Consider the following 15848-nt stretch of genomic DNA (forward strand, 5'->3'; position numbering starts at 1 on the left):
ATGTACTTTGCGGTTGGGGGGGGGGCGGGGAGGAAAAGGTCAGGTGGGCAAGGGAAGTGTTTTGGGGGGAGGTGGGAGAGGGCAAAAATTTAGTTCCATGATTGTTGGGGGTCTGGAAGAGAGGCAAAATAAAATGTTTTCAATTATTTTCCTTAAACTTTTCTTTCAATATTTAAATTGAAATGTAGGGCTCGAAGCCCTTTAAAAATTGCATCAGCACCTCCGCCTCGTGGGGGGAGGGTGCGGCGGTCCTCCCAGCTATCCCTCGCACCGGCGTACCACCATTCTTTTCGCCCACTGCCAATTTCGGCGGCCGGAATGTAAAATGCAGCCCATTGATTCTGTATCCACCACAAGAGGTGAGAATTGGAGGAGCACAGAGATCTCAGGTTTGTAGGGCCGGAGGAGGTTTTCGAGATCAGAAGGTAACGTAGTAAGATTTCCCAAGGTGCTTCACAGGAGCACAATCAGACTAAAAAATTGACTACGACTGGGGAAACGTTAAGTATCATTAACTCCAGCTGAAGGCAGCAATGATATAAAACATTTGTACAGCCAAATATGCCCAACTGGGGGTATCCTCAAAATCTGACTTCTGTATATCATTCGAAACATTCAGAAATGAGTGCATCACCCTGTTATATTCGATGAAAAATAACAGATGAAGTAAAAGCCTGGCTACCCAACCCGAACAAACCCAACTACATGTGTTGGGATCGGGTCGGGTCAGGTCGGGCACTTAAAAAAATTAAAGGATTCGGGCCCGGGTCGGGTTTTAATTTTATACCCGAGGCAGGCTTTACCTCAGACCAACACTCCCTCCCCGCACCATGAGCCCAGATGCAGATACAGACCATGCCCCATTCCCCAGGCCACGCCCCTTGCCAGGCCCCGCCATTCAACATCCTTTCCCTCGGCTCCGGCTGAGCAGCAGAAGCAGCTTCTTCCCCATCTCTGAATGGAAAAGGTGCTGCAGGTACCATCAGTCTCTCACACCCACGGGGGTCAGTAATGGAAAATGGGACCACGAGCTAAAGCCTGGCTACCCTACCCGAACCCGCCCAAAGCCGACTACATGTGTCGGGTTCGGGTGGGGTCTGTATTCTTCGTCCAGCTTTCGGGCCGGGTCGGGCATTTAAAAAATTAAAAGGACTCGGGGCCCAGGTCGGGTTCGGGTCGGCTGTTGTCGGGCCGGGCCGGGTTTTAATTTTATACCCGAGCCAGGCTTTAAGATGAAGTATCACTTAGGTTCTGATTTAACGCTGTCGGCCTGTCCACACAATTCAGCTTTTGTAAACATATAGTTATTTTCACATTGACTGTAAATTATCACAGAGGTGACCCATAAGATTTGTGCAGGTAGCACACAATTAAAGTTGATGATTTATTGCGATAAATAATTTGATGTCACTCCAATATCAACATCTGCACTGCTGATGAGACTTCATAGATTCTTATAACATAGGAGACCATTCAGCCCATCGCTTTCCTTTGAAAGAGCTATCCAATTAGTCCCAGTCCCCTGCTCTTATCTCACAGCCCTCCAAATGCTTCCACTTCAAGTATTTATCTAACTTCCTTTTCAAAGTTACTATTGAATCTGCTTCCACCACCTTTTCAGGAGATGCATTCCAGATCAGAACAAATAACTGCATTAAAATGGGATACGGGAGCATACTGGCTATATTACTGGACTGGCAATCCAGTGTTCAAATCCCAACATGGCAGCTGGGGAATTTAAATTTAATTCATTAAATAAATCCGGAACAAAAAGCTAACATTGGTAATGGTGATCATGAAACTACTGATTGTTGTAAAAAAAAGCATCTGGTTCACTCATGTCCTTTAGGGAAGGAAATCTACCGTTTTTAACCTGGTCTGGCCTACATGTGACTCCAGACCCACAGCAATGTGGTTGATTCTTAACTGCCCTCTGAAATGGCCAAGCAAATCACTCAGTTGTATTCAAGGTGTTGGCTCACCACCTTCTCAAGGTAATTAGGGATGGGCAATAAATGCTGGCCTTGCCAGCGATGCCCACATCCCATGAATGGATAAAAACTCATCTCCTGGGCCCGGTTCTCATTACACATAACTGATACTTGGCAACAAATTGCACCGCACACTCTAAGCATTGCAATTGACTGGACTTGGCATAGATTTCATATCAATAATCATTTGCCCCAAACATCATAATTGCATTTGTGCTTGGTAATTATTTTACAATTGCTCTTAAATACACAGGTCTATAACTTTACACAACCGTAAACGTGGAAGTACCAATTCAAAAGTAGAAAAAAAAACATTTACAAAGCACCAGTACAATTTACTTAATAAGAAATTTACTCTAATATCAAATTCGCGTACCTAATTAGTTAACAAATAATGCAAATTCAGACAGAAAAATAAAACATTTATTACACTGAGATTTTACTTTGTCTTTGGGTCTTCCTTCCTCTTCAAGAAAAACTCTGGGTTGTTGACACATCTGTAGGCAAGCAACTGTGGCAAAATACCATACAATCCATTTATTATTAGGAAGACCAGCTGAGCCTCTTCTGGAACTCTGTATGTATAAGGAGTCCTGGAATGAAGGGATGCTCCAATATGTGAAAACTGTGCCTGTTATTTGGGCAGGGGAGGGGATAAAAGCATGGTTAAAAGCCCGAGTTATATAAAATACCAATCAGTATTTAATATATAAATTAGGGTCTTACTTATTTCTATTGACATTTACTCCCACAACAGCTATGTGATGTGCGATATATTTTCCCTCATACGGATTGGAAGAAATTCTCCTCCCAAAGATCACAGCTTAGAATGTTGGCGAATTTGGGTGGCGAGGTGGTAAATTCCCCCTCCGCTTGCCCCTGCTGAGGCCACCACTGCCCACTCCTTCCCTGCCCACTAGGTGTAAATGGTGGTATGTGGCAAGGCCTGAGATCCCTGCAAATTTTCTCTACTGTCCGCCATGCTCCGCAGTTTTCCAAGGCTGCCATGTGGCGGTATGTCCCAGGAAGTGAGTATCAGAATTGAGGGAGGGGGCCTTGCCCTGTCTACCTCTCCCTCTAAATGGCTCCAGTCTGATGCAAGGGCATCAACCTGAAGAGTTAACTCGGTTTCTCTCGCCACAGATGCTGTGTGATCTGTTGAATGTTATAACTGGAAAAATTGGGTTAGGGCTGGGACAGGGACAGACACAAAGGGCAGAGGAGGGCGAGTACCACACTGCCGAAACTCTGTCACTGGAGAAATGTCCAGGCCTTTGAGTCATAGATGTTAAATAAAATGAAACTTCAATTAGGATGCATTTGCACTACAACTTACATTTCCACTAATACTAGAGGATAAATATAGTCTAAATGAAGTCCAGCCTGACACTGGAGAAAAACAGTCTCTACCTGGATCCAACAACAATTTGCACCAACATAGCACCTTTAACATAGCAAAATGTCCCAAGGCACTTCCCAGGAGCATTATCAAAAGAAGTTTGACACTGAGCCACATAAGGAGACTGTAGGAGCAATGACCAAAGACTTGGCGAAAGAGTAGGTTTTAAGGAGCATCTTAAAAGGAGGATCAGAGCCTTAACTCCAAATTTCCATGGCGTTCTCCCACCATAACTTTACTGGAAGTTCAGTGGAAGTCCTGGAGATGTGGCATAAACAGCCACTGATGTCGTTTCTCTGTTCTGCTGAATTGCCTCCGGAAGATCCCCCGGGAAATTCTGCACCCTCAAAGTGTAGTGTTGATGGAAAAACGTGTAGTGCAAACACGGCTTAAACTATTAAAGGCACACTTGAAACCATCCAGTCACACGTCTTTCTATTGAATCCAGTGAGAGGGCTGGAGGAAAACACATAACACAACCCACCTGTTCCAAACAAACAAAACAAACAAAGTAACTTTTCTCTCCAACTAAACTACAACAGCCCTTCAGTAAAGATAGCTGTGGAAAATCTTTTGCTGAATGCTGGATATTGGAAAATATTTTATTTTTCTACCTAAACCATCTTTGGGTTAATATTGTTCAAATGATACTGAAGAAATGGAGAGGGTGGGTAAACAGTCTGGTCTCCACAGAAACATCACACTCCAAAGAATAAGGTCTACACCATTCTATGGATATTTTTAGCACAAGCAGCTGACATTTAAAATAGAATCATTGTGGCTTGAATTGGGTACGGCCATCACTTTTCTCGGTATCAACAGAGGTCAAGGATGAGATCAAATAATAGCTTAAATTAGGTGTGTAACAAGGCTCTGCACTTTTATTCATTCTGTAGGGCACTGGAACTTGCAATGTAGCTTTCAAATTCTGGCCTCACCAATCTATTTTCTCCTCAATCCACATTTTCACATTCTGTTGTTGAACAATCTTCACTTCATTCCTCCAACCACTTCCCTTTCTTCACCCACTATAGTTAGAGCTTTAAAGTTGAATGCACCATCTACATTCCATCCCTGTTTACAACAGATATGATCACAAGTTCTTACAAACAGAATGTTTAACAAAGAACAAGTAATATGTTTTCCAATGGAGTCAAAAGATACTGTGTAATAATTGTATACACATTCCACCTCCAGATATTAGGTATGGCTCAGCTGGTAGCTTTCTTGCCTCTAAGTTAGATGGGTATAGGTTCAGGTCCCACTCCAGAGACTTGTGTATAAAATCCAGATTGACACTTCATAGCAGTACTGTTGGAATGCTGCACTGTCTGAGATAACGTCTTTTGGATGAGATGTTAAACTGAGGCCCTGTATGCTCTCTCAGATGGATGCAAAAGATTTTGCGGTAGTATTTGAAGGAGGAGCAAGGGAGTTCTTCGCATTGGCCTGGCCAATGTCTTTCCCTCAATCAACATCACTTAAATAGATTATCTCCTCATTATCCCATTGCTGTTTTGTGGGAGCTTGCTGTGTGCAACTTGGCTGTGGTGCTTACAACGGTGACGACACTTCAAAAGTACTTCACTGGCTTTAAATTGCTTTGCGACGTGAAAGGCATTATAATAAATGCAAGCTGTTCTTATTGTGGGAGTGTGATGGATGAATGCATATTGCCAAGAAAAGAATTTGGAATGAAATTTGCAACAGCTCTCTTTAGATGTAGTGAAGTAGGTTTTTTTTTGATTGACTTGCTAGAAAATTAAGTGTTTTTCTTTCTCAATGCACATGGATAAATAAAATGATTTGATAAATCAATGTAATAGGGAGGATCAGCTCATTGCCTTTGCTGTCTGTCTGTATAGCGGTGTTCCCATTCACCTGCTGCACTTGTCCTTCTAGGAGTAGAAGCTGCGGGTCTGGAAGGTGCTGTCGATGGAGCCTCAATGAGTTGCTGTAGTGGATCTTGTAGATGATACACACTGCTGCCACTGCGCGCTGGTGGTGGAGGGACTGAATGCTGAAAGTGGTGAATGGGGTGACGATTCTTGGGGTCAAGCTTCTTGAGCGTTGTTGGAGCTGCACTCATCCAGGCAAGTGCCAGTCTCTGACCTGCTCCCGTCACCACAGTATTTATATGGATGATTCAGTTAAGTTTCTGGTCACTAGTAATCCCCAGGATGTTGATGGTGGGGTTTCACCGATGGTAATGCCGTTGAACATCAAGGGGAGATAGTTAAATCCTTTTGTTGGAGATGGTCATTACCTGGCAGTTGTGTGGCACAAATATTACTTGCCACTTATCAGCCCAAGCCTGAATGTTCTCCAGGTCTTTTTGCATGCAGGCATGGACTGCTTCTGTATCTGAGGAGTCACGAATGGTACTGAACACTGTGCAATCATCAGTGAACATCCCCACTCCTGATCGAATGTTAGAGTGAAGGTCATTGATGAAGTAGCTGGAGATGTTTGGGCCTAGGACAGTACCCTGAGGAACTCCTGCAGTGATGTCCTGGGGCTGAGAGGATTGGCTTCCAACACAACCATCTTTCTTGTGCCAAGTATGACCCCAACCAATGGAACTTTTTCCCCAATTCCCATTAAATTCTCATTGGCAACACATTGCACTGCTCCCCACCTGGCCACCAGGATTTAAAATCAGACTCTGGAGTTATAATAGCCCTTGGACTTAGTATAGACTTTTTTTATTCATTCTCAGGTTATGAGTGCCAAGGACAAGGGCAACACTTATGGCAACCCTAGTTGCCTTTAAGAAGTTGGTGGTGAGCAACCTTCTTGAACTCTGAAATCTGTGCGGGTTTGGATGAGAACCCGAAGGTCCAGGTTTCCCTGCATGTTGTTAACGCCACGGTGTTTAACTTTTCTCCTCGACAATTTCTCCACTTGATGTGATCCTGATTGACAGGGTTGGCGTCCACTTGATTGTGGAGCACTCTGGAACAGGAGCAGTTAAAGAACCTGCAGCAGCTGCTGGGAACATAGGATGGGGTCGATCTCTGAGCATGTGGGTGGTGTTGGGGGTGGTGGTGGGGAGGGTAAGTCCAATCCCCAAATCCTGGGGTTGGAGGGTCTGATTGCGGGGGGAATCCAATCTCCAACCCCATGGGATGTGCAATCTCTGATACCCAGGGTCTTTGTATGGGGGAGGGACTGATGTGGGGAGCATTGGGGGGGGGGGGGGGGGGTAGAGAAGCACTCCTGCTCCTCCTGACCCACAAGCAGTGGTTTAAAAGCAGCTTCTCCCCAACGCTATTCTTCACCTCCCTTCCACTGCCTAGTTTCCCAAGACCTGGAAAAACCAGCCAGCCACCGTGAAACCTGTAAGATGGGTTAAAATCAGTGGCTGCCAGCCTCATTAAAAGTGTTTAAATTGCCAATCCACCTCCTCGGAGTGGGTCTGCTGTTTGCCCCTTGTCCCATCTCCGTTAAACCTGGAGTTGGGCTGGTTGGAGGCAGATGGGTGCAGGTTTGATATTTTTTTAATACATCAACATCTGACCCAACCTCCACGCACCCAAATTTGGAAGTTAAAAAGACACCAATAAGCGAGGCTTTAACCCATGACCTTCTGACTGAGTCGAGAGTGTTACCACTGAGCCAAGACTGACGCAAAAAAACACAGATCTATAGATCATTTTATTCATCTCCATGGAATAACCCCACCTTTCATTCCATGGTGATGAGGTTTGACTCCTAGGATTCACTGTGCCAGCCCCAACTATTTTGTAAGAGAACACCTTGGTCCGTTATTTTACAGATTTTCAAAATGCAAAAGAATTCTAGTTTTTGGTACCGGAAACCCCACATGCCACATGGAAATATTAATTTTGTCATATGGAACGTCGCCTGAGACTTTGACTGGACATTATTACAAATAACTTTTAAAAGTAGAACAGAGGAGCTAAAGATGGCCATGCATGAATTTGCACATGAAATGCCAAAGGTTGACTGGGGACAGAGGTGATTACCAAGTCTAGCCAGAGCAATGGGGTGCTCTCTGATTAAATTACCTAGAATGGTTTTGTCAATATTGATCATCAAAAGCCATCGACACCCATTGACTTTAAAAGAGCCAACCACCCCCTCCCCACCAAATATGTCTGAACAGCCTTTAATTTCAAAGATCATTCCAGAAGGTGCTGTTTCAAACAAAGAGGTGGTCACACGACATGACTGCTTGTGTATCTCAGAGCTAGTGAATTGTGCCTCAGAAAGACAGTAACTGAACTCCAAGAAAGGACCTCTCCCTCTCTCTAGCAAAGTCCCAGGGAAGCCTGAAGCAGCTACTAAGCCTCAAGCCTACAGATCCTTACAGTCAACAACTATGGGACACAGAGACACCCCCCTTCTGCCTTCTGGAACCAGAGAAGCAAGCCCAAAACGTGCACGTGGCCCAGCAAGGACTTCAAGACTTTAACTTCAATTAAAGATACAGGGACTCAGTATTTAAATTCCATTTATTACAGACTTTACTTCAACCTCCCAACTCTGTTTATTCCTCTGTAATCTATGTGTGTGTGTGTGTGTGTGTGTGTGTGTCTCTTGTGAATGTGAGCATGGATGCATCGCGTATTTTAGCAATTTTAACTAGTGTGGTGTGATAACAATAATAAACTTACATCTTTCTTGTTTAAACCCAAGAAAACCTGCCTGATTGGCTCATTTGAAAGTATATATTAGAGTAACAGGAGCAAGTGCTCACTGAGTTGGTAAGTTAAATGTTAGAAAAGGATAAATCCTGTTGCAGTCAAACCAGAGAAGGGGCGAAAGGGGAGCCTGAGACCCCCTCCATACCTGGTCATAACAGTTGCCAAAGACTTTGGCCCAGTTTTGTTTCCTGCACGACCTGATAATTTGAGTATCTCGTAAACTACTTCAAAAACATTACCCAAGATTTCCATGTTCCAATAAGGCAGGAAAATATCAGCAGGCAATTGGGATACGATAGTATAATGGTTATGTTACTGAATTTTTTTTTATTCATCCATGGGATGTGGGTGTCACTGGCTAGGCCAGCATTTATTGCCCATCCCTAATTGCCCTTGAGAAGGTGGTGGTGAGTTGCCTTCCTGAACCGCTGCAGTCCATGTGGGGTAGTTACACCTACAGTGCTGTTAGGAAGGGATTTTGACCCAGCGACAGTGAAGGAACGGCAATATAGTTCCAAGTCAGGATTGTGTGTGACTTGCAGGGGGAACTTGCAGGTGGTGGTGTTCCCATATATTTGCTGCCCTTGTCCCTCTAGTTGGTAGAGGTCACGGGTTTGGAAGGTGCTGTGTGAGGAGCCTTGGTGTTTTGCTGCAGTGCATCTTGTCAATGGTACACACTGCTGCCACTGTGCGTCGGTGGTGGAGGGAGTGAATGTTTGTAGATGGGGTAACCAATCAAGCGGGCTGCTTTGTCCTGGATGGTGTCGAGCTTCCGGAGTGTTGTTGGAGCTGCACCTATCCAGGCAAGTGGAGAGTATTCCATCACACTCCTGACTAGTGCCTTGTAGATGTTGGACAGGCTTTGGGGAGTCAGGAGGTGAGTTACTCGCTGCAGGATTCCTAGCCTCTGACCTGCTCTTGTAGCCACGATATTTATATGGCTACTCCAGTTCAGTTTCTGGTCAATGGTAGCCCCTAAGATGTTGATAGTGGGGGATCCAACAATGGTAATGCCATTGAATGTCAAGGGGAGGTGGTTAGATTGTCTCTTGTTGGAGATGGACATTGCCTGGCACTTGTGCGGTGCAAATGTTACTTGCCGCTTATCAGCCCAAGCCTGGATATTGTCCAGGTCTTGCTGCATTTCTACACAGACTGCTTCAGTATCTGAGGAGTCACGAATGGTGCTGAACATTGTGCAATCATCAGCGAACATCCCCACTTCCAACCCTTAGCAGTATTGACAGGCAGAGAGATCTGGGCGTACAGGTCCACAGGTCACTGAAAGTGGCAATGCAGGTGGATAAGGTAGTCAAGAAGGCATACGGCATGCTTGCCTTCATCGGTCGGAGTATGGAGTATAAAAATTGGCAAGTCATGCTGCAGCTGCACAGAACCTTAGTTAGGCCACACTGAGAATATTGCGTGCAATTCTGGTCGCCACACTACCAGAAGGACGTGGAGGCTTTGGAAAGGGTACAGAGGAGGTTTACCAGGATGTTGCCTGGTCTGGAGGGCATTAGCTAAGAGGAGAGGTTGGATAGATTCGAATTGTTTTCACTGGAACGACGGAGGTGGAGGGGCGACATGATAGAGGTTTACAAAGTTATGAGCGGCATGGTCAGAGTGGATAGTCAGAAGCTTTTTCCCAGGGTGGAAGAGTCAGTTACTAGGGGACATAGGTTTAAGGTGAGAGGGGCAAAGTTTAGAGGGGATGTGCGAGGCAAGTTTTTTTTACACAGAGGGTGGTGAGTGCCTGGAACATGCTGCCAGGGGAGGTGGTGGAAGCAGATACGATAGTGACGTTTAAGAGACATCTTGACAAATATATGAATAGGAAGGGAATAGAGGGATATGGGACCCGGAAGTGCAGAAGGTGTTAGTTTAGGCAGGCATCAAGATCGGCGCAGGCTTGGAGGGCCGAATGGCCTGTTCCTGTGCTGTACTGTTCTTTGACCTTATGACTGAAGGAAGCTGAAGATGGTTGGGCCTAGGACACTACCCTGAAGAACTCATGCAGTGATGTCCTGGAACTGAGATGATTAACCTCCAACAACAATAACCATCTTCCTTTGCGCTAGGTATGACTCCAGCCAGCGGAGAGTTTTCCCCCTGATTCCCATTGACCTTAGTTTTGCTAAGGCTCCTTGATGCCATACTCTGTCAAATGCTGCCTTGATGTCAAGGGCAGTCACCTCTCACCTCACCTCTTGAGTTCTGCTCTTTTGTCCATGTTTGAACCAAGGCTATAATGAGGTCAGGAGCTCAGTGGCCCTGGCAGAACCCAAACTGAACGTCACTGAGCAGGTTATTGCTAAGCAAGTGCTGCTTGATGGCACTGTTGATGACACCTTCCATCACTTTACTGATGATTGAGAGTAGGCTGATGGGGCAGTAATTGACTGGGTTGGACTTGTCCTGCTTTTTGTGTACAGGACATACCTGGACAATTTTCCACATTGCCAGGTAAATGCCATTGTTGTAGCTGTACTGGAACAGCTTGGCTAGGGGCACGGCAAGTTCTGGAGCACAGGTCTACAGTACTATTGCCGGAATATTGTCAGGGCCCATAGCCTTTTCAGTATCCAGTGCCTTCAGTTGTTTCTTGATATCACACGGAGTGAATCGAATTGGCTGAAGTCTGGCATCTGTGATGCTGGTGACTTCAGGAGGAGGCCAAGATGGATCATCAACTCAGCACTTCTGGCTGAAGATTGCCGCAAATGCTTCAGCCTGATCTTTCGCACTGATGTGCTGGGCTCCCCCATCAGTGAGAATGGGGATATTTGTGGAGCCACCTCCTCCAGTTAGTTGTTTAATTGTCCACCACCATTCACGACTGGATGTGGCAGGACTGCAGAGCTTAGCTCTGATCCCTTGGTTCTGGGATCGCTTAGCTCTGTCTATTGCATGCTGCTCATGCAGTTTGGCATGCAAGTAGTCCTGGGTTGTAGCTTCACCAGGTTGACACCTCATTTTGAAGTATGCCTGGTGCTGCTCCTGGCATGCCCTACTGCACTCTTCATTGAACCAGGGTTGGTCTCCTGGCTCGATGGTAATGGTAGAGTGGGGGATATGCTGGGCCATGAGGTTTCAGATTGTGGTTGAGTACAATTCTACTGCTGCTGATGGCCCACAGCACCTCATGGATGCCCAGTTTTGCATTGCTAGATCTGTTTGAAATCTATCCCATTTAGCATGACGGTAGTGCCACACAACACGAAGGAGGGTATCCTCAATGTGAAGGCAGGACTTCGTCTCCACAAGGACTGTGCGGTGGTCACTCCTACCAATACTGTCATGGACAGATGCATCTGCGGCAGGCAGATTGGTGAGGACGAGGTCAAGTATGTTTTCCCCTCTTGTTGGTTCCCTCACCACCTGCCGCATACGCAGTCTAGCAGTTATGTCCTTTAGGACTCGGCCAGCTCGGTCAGTAGTGGTGCGACCAAGCCACTCTTGGTGATGGACATTGAAATCCCCCACCCAAAGTACATTTTGTGCCTTTGCCACCCTCAGTGCTTCCTCCAAGTGCTGTTCAACATGGAGGAGTACTGACTCATCAGCTGAGGGAGGGCGGTAGTTGGTAATCAGCAGGAGGTTTCCTTGTCCATGGTTGACCTGATGCCATGAGACTTCATGGGGTCCAGAGTTGATGTTGAGGACTCCCAGGGCAACTCCCTCCCTATTGTATACCACTGTGCCACCACCTCTGGTGGGTCTGTCCTGCCGGTGGGACAGGACATACCCGAGGATGGTGATGGCAGTGTCTGGGACATTGTTTGTTTGTCAGGTATGATTCCGTGAGTATGACTATGTCAGGCTGTTGCTTGACTAGTCTCTGGGACTGCTCTCCTAACTTTGGCACAAGCCCCCAGATGTTAGTTGGAGGACTTTGCAGGGTAGACAGGGCTGGGTTTTTCGTTGTCGGTTCCGGTGCCTAGGTCGATACCAGGTGGTCCATCCGGTTTCATTCCTTTTTATTGACTTTGTCGCAGTTAGATACAACTGAGTGGCTTGCTAGGCCATTTCAGAGGGCGTGTAAGAGTCAACCACATTGCTGTGGGTCTGGAGTCACATGTAGACCAGACCAGGTAAGGACAGCAGATTTCCTCCCCTAAAGGACATTAGTGAACCAGATGGGTTTTTACTACAATCGACAATGGTTTCATGGCCATCGTTAGACTAGCTTTTTAATTCCAGATTTATTAATTGAATTCAAATTCCACCTTCTGCTATGGTGGGATTTGAACCCATGTCCCCAGAGGAATACTCTGGGTCTCTGGGTTACTCATCCGGTGACAATAAGAGGCCTGGTTAATAATCCACAGAATGCAAGAAAAACCCACCATGACTGTTGAGAATTCGAATCCAGTTTAAAAATTCTGGAAATATAAAGCTGGTATCTGTAAAGGTAACCATGAAGCTGTCAAATTGTTGAAAAAAACCCACTGGCTCATTCAGGAAACTTCCAGTTTCAAACCAACATGGCTCATTCTTAACTGCCCGCTGAAATGCAGCACTCAGTCTGTCCTTTCAGGGGGACCTAACAGTGCCATAGGAACTTTTTGATAGAACAGGAGAGTTATCCCCAGTGCCCTAGCCAATATTTATCCCTCAATCAACATCACTGAAAAAATTATCTGGTCATCACGTTGCTGTTTGTGGGATCTTGCTGTGCACAAATTGGCTGCCACTTTTCCTACATTAAAACAGTGAGTACATTTCAAAAAGTAAATCATTGATGTCCTGAGGTCATGAAAGGTGCTATATAAATGCAAGTTATAGAGATGGGTCATAAATGCTGGCCTTGCCTCATCCTGCAAATTAATATCTTTTTTAAAAGACCGTCTTTTTTTTTTTTACTGTCAATAGAAACTAAAACAAAAATTTCAGCGTTTGCACTGTTATTGGACAGTCTCCAAGTGCTGGCCACAATTAGCGCCTCTATATTTAGAGCTCTGAGAGATTGCAGTTACACTTTAAACTATGCATTATTTTGTTGGTTGCAGCAGTTAATGTATCAGCAACTATTTTCTTAGAAAAGGATGCTGTTTATTAAGAATGTGGTTATTGAATGTCAGACATGCAGCTAGGCATTGTTTCCCTTGTAGTGAGGACATCAGTTAGTGCAAAATAATATACCTGGAAAATGACAGAAACTAAAACTACTAGTTAGAACTGCCCCTGCTACTTTGCAGAAGTGTTTCTGTGAAGCACTGTAGTTATTTCTGAGTACAGAGCTATTCAGAGATCGAACAAAAGGCTCAGGACAGTTTGGAAACCCTATCTGATAATTATACAAGTTGCTAATGTTGGGGTTGATGTACTAAAGTTATGAGGGAGTGAAATTTTGTTTTGAAACATAGAAAATAGGAGCAAGAGTAGGCCATTCGGCCCTTCGAGCCTGCTCCACCATTCATTATGATCATGGCTGATCATCCAACTCAGTAACTTGTTCCCGCTTTCGCCCCATATCCTTTGATCCCTTTAGACCCAAGAGCTATATCTAACTCCTTTTTGAAAACATTCAATGTTTTGGCCTCAACTGCTTTCTGTGGTAGTGAATTCCACAGGCTCACCACTCTCCAGGTGAAGAAATTTCTCCTCATCTCAGTCCTGAAAGGTTTACCCCCTATCCTCAGACTATGACCCCTGGTTCTGGACTCCCCACCATCGGGAACATCCTTCCTGCATCTACCCTGTCAAGTCCTATTAGAATTTTATAGGTTTCTGTGAGATCCCCACCCTCACTCTTCTGAACTCCAGTGAATATAATCCTAACTGACTCAATCTCTCCTCATATGTCAGTCCCGCCATCCCAGGAATCAGTCTGGTAAACATTCACTGCACTCCCTCTCTAGCAAGAGCATCCTTCCTCAGATAAGGAGACCAAAACTGCACACAATAGTCCAGGTGTGGCCTCACCAAGGCCCTGTATAATTGCTGCAAGACATCCCTGCTCCTGTACTCAAATCCTCTCGCTATGAAGGCCAACATACCATTTGCCTTTTTTACCGCCTGTTGCACCTGCACGCTTACCTTCAGCGACTGGTGTACGAGACACCCAGGTCTCGCTGCATATTCCCCTCTCGCAGTTTATAGCCGTTCAGATAATAATCTGCCTTCCTGTTTTTGCTACAAAAGCAAATAACCTCACATTTATCCACATTATACTGCATCTGCCATGCATTAGCCCACTCACTCAACTTGTCCAAATCACCCTGAAGCCTCTCTGCATCCTCCTCACAACTCACCCTCCCACCCAGTTTTGTGTCATCAGCAAATTTGGATATATTACATTTAGTTCCCTCATGTAAATCATTAATATATATTGTGAATAGCTGGGGTCCTAGCATCTATATCCCTGCAGTACCCCACTAGTCACTGCCTGCCATTCGGAAAAAGACCCATTTATCCCTACTCTTTGTTTCCTGTCTGCCAACCAATTTTCTATCCATCGCAATACACTACCCCCAATCCCATGCACTTTAATTTTACACGCTAACCTCTTACATGGAACTTTGTCGAAAGCCTTCTGAAAGTCCAAATAAACCACATCCACTGGCTCCCCTCATCAACTCTACTAGTTACATCCTTGAAGAATTCTAGTAGATTTGTCAAGTATGATTTCCCTTTCATAAACCCATGCTGACTCTGCTCGATTCCACCACTGTTCTCCAAGTGCTCTGCTATACAATCTTTGATAATGGACTCTAGAATTTTCCCCACTACTGATGTCAGGCTGACTCGTCTATAATTCCCTGCTTTCTCTCATCCTCCCTTTTTAAATAGTGGGGTTACATTAGCTACCCTCCAATCTGTAGGAACTGTTCCAGAGTCTATAGAATCTTGGAAGAGGACCACCAATGCATCCACTATTTCTAGGGCCACTTCCTTAAGTACTCTGAAGAACCAGTATTGCCATATAAAAGCAGAACTTGACAAAACAGTCTTCTGAAATAGCCCTGACAATAATGCATAAATCACATTTGTTTCAACACCCACAGAAGTAAAAACAATACATGCATACTGATTCTCCTCTCAGATGTGGGACCTTGTTTAACGCAAACTAGCTGCCACAATTCCGAAATTACTTGATATAATTGAATAGTGCCACAGGCTTGAGGAGCTAATTGGCCTACACTCATTGCTACATTCCTAGACAACGATGGAACCTACTTATATCGACATTATTGATGCCTCTCAGAATTTCAAAGACCTGTGAAGCTTGCCCTCAATTTTCTTTCCCAATGAAAGTAAGTTCCTTTCTGTGATCTCCTCAGAGTTCAGTGTCCCAGAGTCACGCAGTGGTTAGGCTCACAGCTCCAGCGACCCGGGTTCAGTTCTGGGTACTGCCTGTGCGGAGTTTGCAAGTTCTCCCTGTGTCTGCGTGGGTTTCCGCCGGGTGCTCCGTTTTCCTCCCACCTCCAAAAGACTTGCAGGTCGATAGGTAAATTGGCCATTGTAAATTGCCCCTAGTGTAGGTAAGTAGTAGGAGAATGGTGGGGATGTGGTAGAGAATATGGGATTAATGTAGGATTAGTATAAATGGGTGGTTGTTGGTCGGCACAGACTCAGTGGGCCGAAGGGCCTGTTTCAGTGCTGTATCTCTAAATAAAATAAATACTAAATAAAAAAAATTTCTCATTGAACACCCTCCAACAGGTCAATACCCATTTGAAGTTAAGAAGTGCAAAATTTGATGCAGTATTCTACTTTTAAGTTCTAGTTATGGAACCGTTCGATTGCTTCACAGTATTTTATAACAGCTTCACACTGATTGGG

At 45.1% G+C, this 15848-nt stretch overlaps 1 protein-coding gene across 2 annotated transcripts in view; it reads right to left on the minus strand.

Annotated features, from left to right (window-relative positions):
* Positions 1–718: 718 nt before the first annotated feature.
* LOC137352397 (transmembrane 6 superfamily member 1-like) overlaps positions 719–15848 on the minus strand; it is a 58045-nt gene continuing 42915 nt past the window's right edge. Inside the window, exon 9 of one of the 2 annotated variants that reach the window (XM_068017736.1) lies at positions 719–2622. In XM_068017736.1, coding sequence (XP_067873837.1) covers positions 2431–2622 — 192 coding nt within the window. In that variant the 3' untranslated portion in view covers positions 719–2430. The remainder of the gene's footprint in view (positions 2623–15848) is intronic. The other variant, XM_068017735.1, reaches the window with a different exon arrangement.

Source organism: Heterodontus francisci, chromosome 38, assembly GCF_036365525.1.
Source record: "Heterodontus francisci isolate sHetFra1 chromosome 38, sHetFra1.hap1, whole genome shotgun sequence".
Taxonomy (NCBI): Eukaryota; Metazoa; Chordata; class Chondrichthyes; order Heterodontiformes; family Heterodontidae; genus Heterodontus; species Heterodontus francisci.